Genomic DNA, 13,437 nt, shown 5'->3' on the forward strand with positions numbered 1-13,437 from the left:
TGTAAGATTGTATTTCATTTTGATTATAAGAAAGAATTTCAAAGCATTCATGCAAGATTTAAAATTTTTGAAAAAATATTTCAGACATACATTGAAACTTTTATCTAATTTAACTAATTTCATGGTTTTTACTGAATATTTTAGACCAAACAAATTTCTAGTGATTTTATTTTGATGTTTTGATTATAGAAAACAAATCCATTTTGACCATAGAATTTATATGATTAGATTTGTCAAACTATGTTACAATGAATCACTAAGCAGTAAGAGGAAAAAGCCATTTAAGCAAAACAATATTTTAATTCAAATATTATTTTAGGACTTAAAGGACAGTCACCTTAATAAGTACTAAAATCTCAAGTAAACATCAGAGCCTATCTTTATTGGCATTTATGATTCTCCCCTCAGAAAACGTCAATTTTAATGAAACAAGGATATCTGTTGATGATGATTTTGAATTTTTTTGTAGATATTTCTTTAAAATTAACAGTATCTCTGATCCCTGGTACAAAAATAAAAATTAAAAAAATTAGCAGTACCATTGTACATAGGAAAAAAGAGATTCCTAAGGATCATTAGTAGAACAATGAAAAATCATTGGGTTGGAACTGAGATTGAAATTAATTTTGCCTTTCACTATACAATTTTAGAGTTTCTGTCATAGACATATTTAACAACTAGTTACAAAACATTTAAAATATAATAAGAAAATTGTTTAGATACCTGTAATTAAATAAAGCTATAAATTGTGGATTGTATTCTTATAGAAGATAAGGCCCCAAACTCAGAAAATAAGATCAGTGTCATGTGTAAAATTTAGAACCTTTACTAAGTAGATTTACATGCAAACTATGACTTACAAAACAAAGACACTAGAATACTTGGAAAAAATCAATAGGAATGTAATATAGAATATTCTTGTTTAACCTGAGCTTGATGGTTGACACCTGTAATCCCAGCACTCTGGAGTTCAAGGCCAGTCTGGCAATACCCTGTCTCAAGAAAAAAAAAAGAATATCAGTGTTTACAAAAACGATTGTGACATTGGAAAAAGTTTAAGACAGGTGATGGTCTATAGACATTTATTTATTTAGCTTTTCAAGATAATTTTTAAAAATTTGAAGTCTTATTAGTACTTTGCTATCTTTGTGCAATCCTTAAGATATAAAATATACACATCTGTAATGTGCTTTATTAAAATATTTTCTCCTCTAGAAAAATGTAAAAAACTTTCTTTCATGGTAGATAAAATAAACATTTAAAAAATTTAAAGTTGATTTAATGATCTAAAAACACTTATGATGAAATTATTTTAGAACAATAAGCCAAATATGAGTGTCCAATATTTTACACTATCCTTGCATAAATAAATAAAGATAACCTTTATCCACCTAACAAATTTTCCTTACTTTATCAAGACATTCTTGCAAATTTCCAAAGTCAAAATATGAGGCCATAGATTCTGACATTTTAAAAGAAGATTAATGTATTAATATATACATATATATGGCAAATTTCAGAGACTCTACAGGATGCTTAAAGAAGAAACTTGCATGGAACAAAATATAAAACCACAATTATATATCATCTCAATTAGAATCTTGTATCTTCATAATTTCTCAACAGATAAGGCAAAGATGACTGAGGAAAACCACTCCTCAATTGTGCAATTCATCCTCGTAGGATTCACAGATTACTCAGACCAGAAGACACTTTTGTTTATCTTGTTCTTTGTCATCTACCTCATCACCATGGTGGGGAATCTGTGTTTGGTGGCATTGATTTATATGGAAAGTCGTCTTCACACACCAATGTATATCTTTCTGGGCAACCTGGCTCTGATGGACTCCTGCTGTTCCTGTGCCATCACTCCCAAGATGCTTGAGAACTTCTTCTCTAAGGACAGAAGGATTTCCCTCTATGAGTGCATGGCACAGTTTTATTTTCTCTGTCTTGCTGAGACCACAGACTGCTTTCTTCTGGCAGCAATGGCCTATGACCGCTACGTGGCCATATGCAGCCCGCTGCAGTACCACACCATGATGTCAAAGAAACTCTGCATTCACATGATCATAGGAGCCTATGTAGCTGGAAATCTACATTCCATAATTCAAGTAGGATTTTTATTTAGGTTAAATTTCTGTAGGTCTCATGTAATCAACCACTTTTTCTGTGATGTTCTTCCATTATATAGACTCTCCTGTGTGGACCCTTATATTAATTTTCTAATGATATTTATCTTCTCTGGATCAGTGCAAACCTTTTCCATTACTATAGTTCTAATCTCTTATTTTTATATACTTTTTACTATATTCAGAATGAAATCCAAAGAAGGAAGAGGCAAAGCCTTATCTACTTGTGCTTCTCATTTTTTGTCTGTTTCAATCTTCTTTGGTTCTCTTCTTTACATGTATATTCGTCCAAGTTCTGTTAATGAAGGTGATAAAGATATACCTGTTGCTATTTTTTATACTCTAGTAATTCCTGTATTGAACCCTTTCATTTATAGTCTAAGAAATAAGGAAGTGATAAATGTTTTCAAAGGGGCTATGAAAAAGACAATTTTTGTAATGCACTGAAAAATTATCATTTCCCTTGTAATTGCAATTCACAGTAACTTTGTCTATATGTACAGATATTGGGACATAAAAAATAACTTTGAAATAAAATATTTCATTATTAAAGCATGTACTATTTCAGTCAAAGTAGTTTGGAAAATAGAGATTCTGCTAAAATGTGCTTCAAATTTTAAATTACTATAGTCCATCAAAATTAAACTATATAATTATGTCAGAGTGTAGTTAGTCAAAATTTGTAAAACATTCAATGAGTTCTAGGAATGAAAATATAGATGCATAGCCTCCATTTTACTTTCGCAAATTCTTCAATCTTAAATCCTAATAAAATTGATAGTTGAAGAAAAATGGAACTGAGGATGCCCAGAGTCAATGTTTCTGGAAATGAGTATATCACTAGGAGTGGGACATGGTGGTGAACAATGAGCCAGAGTCAAAGAGCAGAGGCTGAAAGCAGAGGCTGAAAGGAGGATGAACATGGAAAGTAAGGGTAGAGCTGGATTAGATTACTGAGAAGCCTGAATGTCATTCTAAGACATATGAATTTATTTAAAGGCATCTGCCACTGTAGACAACCTGGCAACAGAGAAATATGATTGTGTGTTTCAAATGATTGGTTACAAAGAGTCTAGAATGAGGCCAACTTCAATAATTCACAGATGTACATAACTTTTTAAACAAAAATAGTGAATTGTAACTAGTGTATATAATAAAATAAGGCTGTTCCTACTTCCTGTATTAAAAATTTTACATCTACTTTTAGATTTTCAGTACTCAAGCAAGACTTTTATGTGTTTGGCCATTTAATAAATATTTCCTTCAAAATATTTTCATAATACTGTTTTACTAAGTCATTACATTATGTTTGATTAGTTAATAATTTTTTAAATTTTAATTTATTTTCTAGTTAAATTAGAAAGTAATAGATATAACCTACACAAAATCTATTTAGACTCTTAAGTATGTTTTAAAATTATGGATAAAATAAAAATTGAAAGGGTCGATAAGCTTTGATTCAGATGAATACTCATATACCCTTGATTTTAGTATCCATTTGTAGTTGCAAAAATTGCATCTATTAATTTTCTTCCCCCTTTCTAGTAATATGCAGCATGATTTTTGTTAGCTATTGCTATATCACCCACCCACAAATGCCTAGGAACACTAAATTCAAAACATCTGTCATTGGAAGAATATGTGGCTCATTCCAGGCCAATAAGACTAAAAAGGTGATTTTTCTGGAAATTTCAGAGAATTTAATTTCTTCATTTTAAACATATCTACCAAAAACTAATCTTATTCTCTAAGAATATTGTGCTTTATGGATGTGAGTTCTGTGAAAGCCTATTTCCATTTTGCAATCAAAAGAAAATAACTGAAGGACTTTAGGGATTCAGCCAACACTGAAATAAAGATATAACTGAAGGAATCACAAAAACACAAATCTAAAATATATGGAATAAACTAGTCCTTTCAGCCATATAATCCAATGGATCTTTATAATATTTAAATTTATTTGAGAAATGTGGCTTATTTTTAATTAATTAAATACAAAATCTACATTTGTGTGTTGTGTAATTCGTATGTCTTTTTCTTCATACACTATATTAACTCTCACATAGTCTTTTAACATAAAAAAACTTTTCAATGATATCAATTTCATTATTCAGAACATATCTTATTGTTTACTCTCAGTATTACATTTTAATTTCAATAACCACACATTAAAAATTGATTGACATTGGAGCAGACTGGTGAGGACTGCTCAGCCAGCATGGGGAGCTAGTCCACTTCCCCACTCTCCAGCACCTGGGCCTTCATCAGAGTAGAATGGTGAGGACTGCTCAGCCATGCATGCACCCCTGCAACAATCTCCTGGGAAAAGGAAATGAGGATCCCAACCCCAGGAAGCCCAGCAGAATGAATCCATCAGGCATGACAAGAAATTAAACGCAATGGAACAGAATACACCAAAAGAAAAAGGTCATGACAAGGATAAGTTAATACATACCAGTTATAACCATCAATGTTAGTGGTCTCAATTCACCAACCAAAAGAAATAGAATGGATCACAATGGGTCAAGAAGCAAGATCTAACAATACACTGCATACAAGAAACACATTTAATTAAAAAAGAAACTCATGGACTGAAAGTTAAAGGTTGTAAAATAATGTTGCATGTGAAAGGAACAAAAAAAAAGTAGGAGTAGGTATCCTATTTTCAGATAAAATGGATGTCAAACCAATACTAATTAAGAGAGACAAAGGATACTACATCCTTGTACAAGGAACAATCCAAGAGAAAGAGATGACAACATAAATATATATGCATGAAGTACTAGTGCATCCAACTATATAAAACAAATACTAATGCACATGAAAAATCAAATAAGAACTAATACAGTTATAGTGAGGGACTTCAATACCCCACTGTCACAAATAGATCAACTAGACAGAAAATAAACAACAAAATAGTATAATTCAATCAAACTCTTGAACAATGTACTTAAGAGATGTTTACATAGTGTTCCACCCCACAAAATATAATACACATACTTTTCAGTGGCATATGGGTTGTTATCCAAAATAGATCACATACGTGCTCATAGAACTCACTTTAAGTAAAAGCATAGGAATTGAAATTATCCCTGTATGCTATCAGACCATAGTCTGATGAAATTAGAAAACAATCACAAAAGAAACCACAAGAATTTCATAAACTCATGGAATTAAACAACACACTTCTGAACAACCATAGGACACAGAGGAAATTAAATTTAAAAAATCAGAGAGTTTCTATAACTCAATGACCATGCTATTAAACTATTGCAATCTATGGGATAAAATAAAAGCAGTCTTACAATGGAAATTAATAGCAGGGAACATTCACAATAGGAAAATATCAAGCTCATATAAAACACCTAATGATAAACCTCAAGCATCTAGAACAAGAAGAGCAGTTCCTTTGTTAGATGAATGCCTAGATATATCATTTTTTGGATGCTATTGTTAAAAGAATTGTTTCCCTAATTTCTCTCTCAATGAGTCTGTTATTTGTGTACAAGAAGGCAATTGATTTTTGAGTGTTAAACTTGTATCTAACTACTCTGGTGAATCAGTCAATTAAGTCTAGAAGTCTTTTAGCAGATTTTTAGGTCTTCTATGTAGAGTATCATATCATCAGCAAATAATGACAGTTTAACTCTTTCCTTTCTTAACTTTGTTGCTTTAATTTCTTTCTCTTATCTAACTGCTGTGGCTAACTATATTGAACAGGAGTGATGATAGTGGACATCCTTGTCTTGTTTCTCATTTTAGCCTGAATGTTTTCAGTTTTTTACCATTTAGCATGATGTTGGCTGTTGTTTTTCATAGACAGCCTTTATCAAGTTGAGATAAAGATCATTTATTCCAATTTTAGGCAGAACTTTCATCATGAATGGGTGTTGATTTTATCGAATGGTTTCTCTGCATCTATTGCAATGATCATACTGTTTTTGTCCTTCAATAGGTTAATATAGTGTATTACATATGTTGAACCATTCTTGCATACCTGGCATAAAATCAACTTGGTAAGATGTATGATCATCGTGATGCCCTCTGCATTCTGTTTGTCAGTAGCTTATTGAGGATTTTTGCATCTGTGTTCATTAGGGTGATTGCCCTGTAGTTCTCTTTTTTGGATGGCTCTTCCCCTGGTTTTGGAATCAAAGTAATACTTGCTTCCAGGAATGAATTTGGAAGTATTGCTTCCCTTTCAAATTCATTATATCGATTGAAGAGCAATGGCAGTAGTTCTTCTCTAAATGCCTTATAGAATTCAACAGTTAAGCCAGCAGGACCTGGGCTTTTCTTTGTTGGTAAATCTTTAATTACATTTTCAATTTTCTGGATTGTAATTGGAGTGTTTAGAGTTTTATAAAATTTGATAATTCATATGTATCTATAAATCTGTCCATTTTTTTCTGTTTTCCATTTTATTAGAGTACCCATTCTCAAAGTATGTGTTAATGATCCTCTGGATTTCTCCTGAACCTGTTGTAACTTCACCTTTTTCATTCCTAATCTCACAGGTTTGAGCCTTTTCTTTACTTTTTAAAAATAACATTGGCTAAGGGTTTATCAATTTTTTTATGTTTTCAAAAAACCAACTCTTCAATTTGTTGATTTTTTTCATCTTTAATTGAGTTTATTGGTACATTTTAAGGAGACAATACAGTTACATTCATTGTTGGGATCTTGTACCTCTACATGACAGGTCTTGTTTCTCATTTTTTCCCCTTGAACCTGCCGTCCCTTCACCCCCTCCTCCCCTCCCCATCTACAAACACTTTACTTCCATCTTTTCATTATCTCACATTTTTTTCCTTTCCCTTATTAACTTTTCCCTACACATCCCACCTTCCCTACACCTTTAGCCCCTTTCTTCCCATGTCACAATGTCAGTAATCTTATTAGGATCTTTTGTATTATTGCAGTTTATTCACACCAGAGAAACTCTTCAGTATTTACACATGTGTGCCTTATTTATTTCACTTACAAGTATATCATCAATATGTATCCATTTTCCTATGAATGAATCTATTTTCTCATTCTTTATGGCTGAGTAATATTCCATTTTATAGAAAAACCACATCTTCTTTATCCAGTTTCCAACTGATGGCCAAATGGGCTGTTTCCACGTTTTAGTTATTACAAACTGTACTGCTGTAAAGGTAGGTGTGCATACATCGCTGTGATATGATTCTTTTAGTTCTTTTGGAAAGATATCCAGCAGAGGGATGGCTGGGTCAAATGAACCTCTAGACCTAGCTCTTTGAAGCATCTCCATATTGATTTCCATAGTGGTTGCACCAGTCTGCACTCCCACCAACAATGGAGAAGGGTTCCTTTCTCCCCACAACCCCTCCAACATTTGTTATTGATTGATTTCTTGATAGCAGCCATTGTTTGTGGGGTTAGGTGTAATCTCAATATTGTTTTCATCTGTATCTCTTGAGTGACCAGTGATATGGAATATTTTTTTCATATATTTTCTTGCTGCTTTCACTTCTTTGTCTGAGAAATGTCTGTTCATTTTGGATGCCCATTTTTGACTCAGGTCTTTATATTTGGGGGGGCTGGTTGTTTTGAGTTCTTTATATATTCTAGATAATAGTCCTTTGTCTGAGAAGCAGCTGGTGAAAATGTTTTCCCACATTGTAGGTTGTCTCTTAGTTCTGTTGATGGTTTCTTTTGCAGTGCAGAAGCTTTTCAATAAGATGAGATCCCAGTTTTTTATTCTTTCTGCTAGTTCCCACGCTACTGAGGAATTGTTCATAAAGTCTTTTCCTATGCCAATGTCTTCAAGAGTTTTGCCTAATTTATCTTCCAGCAAGTTTAGTGTTTCTGTAATAATATTTAGATCTTTAATCCAGTTTGATTTTATTTTAGTGCATGGTGAAAGGTAAGGGTCTAGTTTTAATCTTTGGCAGGTTGGATCTCAACATCTTTGGACAGTTGGGATAATGTGGTATTTTTGGCTAGTTAAAATTGAATCTATAGAGTTAGGCATTGCTCTATAAATTTCCTGTTCATCAGTAATTTTTAAATAGTTTGGTAATACCAACTGAAAATCCTTCTTTGACGTAAATATTTCATTTGAATCAAACAGTATATTTGAGAGTGGAAAAATGGCAATAATTTTCCAATTGTTGCATAATTTTATTCCAAATAGAAGACTTTTGCCACATATTTATTGGAAGTTTGAACTTCATCTGGGAAGTAGGTATTCATTTCAGCTGCTCATTTTTGGATTGGGTCATTAAATTTGGGAGATATGATTATTTTGAATTCTTTATATATTTGTATTCCTTTGAAGAGCATGTGGAAAATATTTTTTCATGGTTTATAACAAAGATATAAAACATAAATTACATATCCTGCAGCCTTGACAAACCTATTTATTGGTTTTAATGGTGTTTTATTTGCCTCCACAAGATTTTCCATATAGAAGACTATGTTTTCTGCAAAAAGACATATTTTTCCTCTCCTTTATGAATATCTTTTCCTCCATATTCTTGCCTCTGTTTTCTCAATGGAACCTTTAGTAGAAGTTTGAGAGGGAGCTTCAAGAGCAAGCTTGTCTTGTGTCTTGGTTGCTTTCTTCATTCTGGAATCAAAATAACTGACACAGGTTATATGAGGAAAAGATTATTTTGGCTCATAGTCTGTAAAGGTTTCAGTCTATGTTTAGCTGGTTTCAAGGCAGGGCTACATGACAGAAGGGGCACCACAGGGAGAAACAGTCCATAGCAGAGAAGATAGGAGGCAGAAATGCACCAAGCCTCTCATTCCCTTTTATCTTATCCTGGATACAAACTTGTTGGATAATGCCACCCACACCAAAATGGGGTCTTCCCATTAACCACAGCCAGAACTACGCTAAACCAATCAATGAATTAATTTAGGTACCACACCCTTAATACACATTCACAATCCTAGATGCAAGAACCTCTGGAAAGACCCACCTAAATGCACATGAGGCTTTTGGAAGACATCTAAATACAAACTATAAAATCTTGTTTCCCATATTAGAATGAAAGTTTTTTACCTTTTTTCTTTTTACCTGATGTTTCACATAAGTATGCTTAATCATATTAAGTAAAGCTTCCATGTATAGCTAGGTAGTTTGTTTAGTGTTTTTTCTTATCATGAACAAATGCTGTATTTTGTCAAATACTTTTTCTCACTTTTGATATAATCATTTGGCTTTGGCCTTTGATGTGTTAGCTTTGAATATTAAATGTTCATTTACAAACTTGTTTAGCAAAATAGGAATAATTCCCACTAGTCCATGGTTTAGAATGCTTTCAATAGATATGGCATTTTGCTTGCTAGAATTTTTTTTAGGGTTTTGAATCTATTTTCAGAAATTTTTCCATTATTTTCGTGTACTTTTGTCTTATTTTGGTGTCAAGATAATACTATTTTTATTAAATGAGTTGTAGGTACTATAACCTGAACAACAATTTGAAAAAGTTTATAAATAATTGATATTTACTCTTAAATCTTTGGTAGAAGGCATAGTGAAGCTCTCTTGGCCTAGTTGAATTCTTTGAGTATTTTTTAATATTTAGAATTCAGCTTTTCCCTCCCCTGCCTGTGTGCCACCAGCCCCAGTGAGGAAGGCAAGATTTGGGAAGCCCACTCAGATCTGCTCTCCCTCCAGCATTCTTGGGTGCATTCCATGGAACCAGGTAGCTGTGCCCTCCCCTGTGCACTCCTTCACCAGCTGCAGCAAGGAACATAGACATGTGGGTGCCCCTGAAACACCCCCACACACTCAGAACTTCTAATTGGGCCAGTCCACGGACCCACTCTGCACAGGCATATGTGGTCATAAAGGGTATTTTTCTGAGCTCCCTACTTTGAACATCTTTAAAGAAAGGGTGGGGGAAACCTGTAGTAGAACTGTGTCAAGTTCAACCCTTCAGGAAGTTGGGGAACTCAATCTGGGCCTTGTGGCCTGGGGTCAGTCTGAGTTACATGGATCTGCCATTGACAGGCTGAGATCAGGGGACTTGGTTCTGCACATGACTGTGCATGTGGTATATTATGACAGCAGAGATATAGTCTGAAAGAAGCCCTTCAAATTCATTTTTTTCTTTCTTTTCCTCATTCCACTCTGCAAATTCTTTCTTTTTTCTGTCCTCTTTTTCCAATGCAGACTCTGGCTCTACCATATTATCCCTCATCTCCCTTTCTCTTCCTGCTTTTCCCTAACTCAGACTTCTTCTTCTATCATTTTTTCTTTTTTCTTTATATTCTTTTCTTCTATCATTTTACCTAACTCATGTGTCAATAGTTTCAAGGGAAAGTGAGCCCCTATTATTGTTAAGGGGATATATTCTTGTCCTTATTCTTGCACTCTGTCTATCCCTTTTGAATTTAATAGTTTCATAAAGATTGTATGGTCATTATATTTCCTCTGGCTTCTCTCCAAGTCTTTCACTTATCTACTCCTCTCATCCTAACTCTGTCTAAGCCCCCTTCCTAAATGGTAAAGATGTTATATTGAAAAGTGTATTCACTGCAAATATATTTTGGGCTGCTTCTTGATTTTAATTTAATTCACATGGTTTAAAGGTGATAGATTGATGACTACCACAAGTGGTCAATTTGCAAGTCATGCTTGATCCTATTGTGCTGATTGTATCAATTGAGATAAAGGATTATGATTGATTTAATGAGTTGTTTTCTGTAATATTATGAAAATAAGAATGTCTATAAGTCATTAGAGAGTCAAAAGCTAAAGCACATCTATATCAGGAAGATTTATGTAATAACCCAGATATTAAACCAAGGACAACCCAACAACAAAAATAAAAATGAGAAAACACTTAAGTAAGGCACAAAGATAGACTTCCAGTTCACAAATAGCAAACAGTAGGGGAAATGAGGATGAAAAGTCTGATAGTAAACCAACAGTACACCCTCAACCCATAGCACAGAAAGTAACAAAACAGATCAATAGGTTCTAAAAAAATTCAAAACAGAAATAATTTCCCAGATAACCATAGAGATGGTGAACAAAATGAGTCATGATTCGAGACTCTAGAACAGAAACAGAGAAAAAATAAGATGAGCTCAGGACCATGATACAAGCCATGAAGGCCCAGCATAAGAAAGAAATGGCAACAATGAAGGCCCAACAGAGGAAAGAAATAGAACCTGTAAAACAGATTCAAATGGATATCCAGGACATTAAAAACTCTATTGAAAGTGTATGCAACACAATAAAAGAATGCAAAGATAGAATCTCAGATAGAAGATAGGATTGCAGTCAGTGACTGAGAAAAGAGGTCTCTTAAAAACAGTAAGGGATCATGAGAAATCAATCCAACAACTCCTAGATGAAGCAAAGAAGAATAATATAAGACTGATAGGGACCCAAGAAGTAGCAGGAGAAAATACAAGTGACTTTAAAAAGCTGCTCACAGAATTAATGACAGAAAGCTTTCCAAACAGAAGGGAATAATTAGACATACAGACAAGTGAGTCATATAGGACTTGAACTAGACATGATCAAAAAAAATCTACACCTAGACATATGATAATCAAAATCCCAAAAACTCAACAGAAGAACAAAATACTACAAGCAGTAAGAGAAAAGACACAAATCACATGCAAAGAAAAATCCAGCAGAATCACAGCAGACTTCAACACAAACCCTCAGGTCAAGGAAAGCCTGGAGTGAGGTATTTCAAGGCCTAAAAGAAAACAAACTCCAACCTACACTGATGTATCCTGCAAAACTCTCTTTCAAAATGGAAATAAGATAATTCCATAACAAAGAACACTTGAGAAGCTTCACGAACACCAAACTAGCACTACAAGGAATTCTAAACAATATACTAGAAAGAGACAAAAATAGTCCAAACACCATAAAGCCCAACAAGCCAAATCAAATAAGCAAGGCAAAAAACTAAAAGGAGAGGAGGGAAAAGTAAAAAGAGTCAACAACAGGACACTAATATGACAATGATAAGTAAATGCATATCAGTTATAACCATCAATGTCAATGGCCTCAATTCACCTATCAAGAGAAATAGACTGGCAGAATGGATTAAGAAGCAAAATACAACAATATATTGTATACAAGAAACACACCTAATGCAAAAAGAAGCCACAGACTGAAAGTGGAAAATAATTCGCCAAGTGACAGGAGCCCAGAGAAAACCACAGGTAGCAATCTTATTCACAGACAAAAGTAAATTTCAAACCAAAACTCATTAAGAGAGACAAAGAAGGCCACTACATCCTTCTAAAGGGAACAATTCAAGAGAAAGAGATGACAAACATAAACATATACACACCAAATATTGATGCCCCAAACTATATAAAACAAATATTAAGAAATATGAAAAACCAAATAAGCACTAAACAATTATAGTGGGAGAACTAAATACTCCACAATCACAAATAGATAGATCATCTATGCAGAGGATCAACAATGAAATACTAGAACTCAAACAAGCCTTTGAACGCATGGACTTAATAGACATTTATAGAGTGTTCCACCCCACAAAATCAAAATATACATTCTTTTTGGCTGCACTTGAGTCATTCTTCAAGGTATACCACATAGAACAGTCTGAATAAATAAATGCAAAAGAATAGAAGTTATCCCATGTATTTTATCTGATCATAGTGAAATCAAGCTGGAGATCAATAGCATAAGAAAGCATAGGAACTTCACAAACACAGGGAAGTTGAACAACACTCTTCTGAACAATCAGTGGATCACAGAGGAAATTAAAGAAGAAATTAGACAGTTTTTACAAATAAATGAAAATGCCAATACAACATACAGGAATCTATGGGACACAATGAAAGCAGTTCTACATGGAAAATTCATAGCACTGAATGCCCACACTAGGAAAACAGAGTGAGCTCAAATAAACAACCTAATGATAAATCTTAGACTCCCAGAAAAAGGATTGCAAGAGTAACCCAAAGCTCAAACAAGAGAGGAAATTATGAAGATTAGAGCAGAAATCAATGCAATGGAAACTAAGAAAATGATACAAAAAATAAATGAATAGAAGAGTTGATTTTTGAAAGAATAAATAAAATTAAGAAACCCTTAGCTTATTTTATCAAAAAAAAAAAGGAAAAAAAAGCACAGATCCATGCAATCTGGAATGAAAAAGGTGAAGTCACAACAGATCCAACAGAAATACAGAGGATCATTAATACCTACTTTGACAACCTGGACTTTAATAAAATAGAAAACAGAAAAAATGGGCAGATTTTTAGATACTTATGAATTACCAAAGTTAAACAAAGAAGATAAAAACATTTTAAACACCATGATTAC

The 13,437-nt window shown here is 33.4% G+C and overlaps 1 protein-coding gene across 1 annotated transcript; it reads left to right on the plus strand.

The window, feature by feature from the left end:
* Positions 1-1,637: 1,637 nt before the first annotated feature.
* Positions 1,638-3,564, plus strand: LOC104876575 (olfactory receptor 5K3). The gene is made up of 2 exons (XM_010644696.2): positions 1,638-2,534; positions 3,538-3,564. The coding sequence occupies exons 1-2, from the start codon at positions 1,638-1,640 to the stop codon at positions 3,562-3,564; spliced, it is 924 nt and encodes a 307-aa protein (XP_010642998.2).
* Positions 3,565-13,437: the final 9,873 nt, after the last annotated feature.

Source organism: Fukomys damarensis, unplaced genomic scaffold (assembly GCF_012274545.1).
Source record: "Fukomys damarensis isolate Sample0158 unplaced genomic scaffold, DMR_v1.0_HiC HiC_scaffold_24, whole genome shotgun sequence".
Taxonomy (NCBI): Eukaryota; Metazoa; Chordata; class Mammalia; order Rodentia; family Bathyergidae; genus Fukomys; species Fukomys damarensis.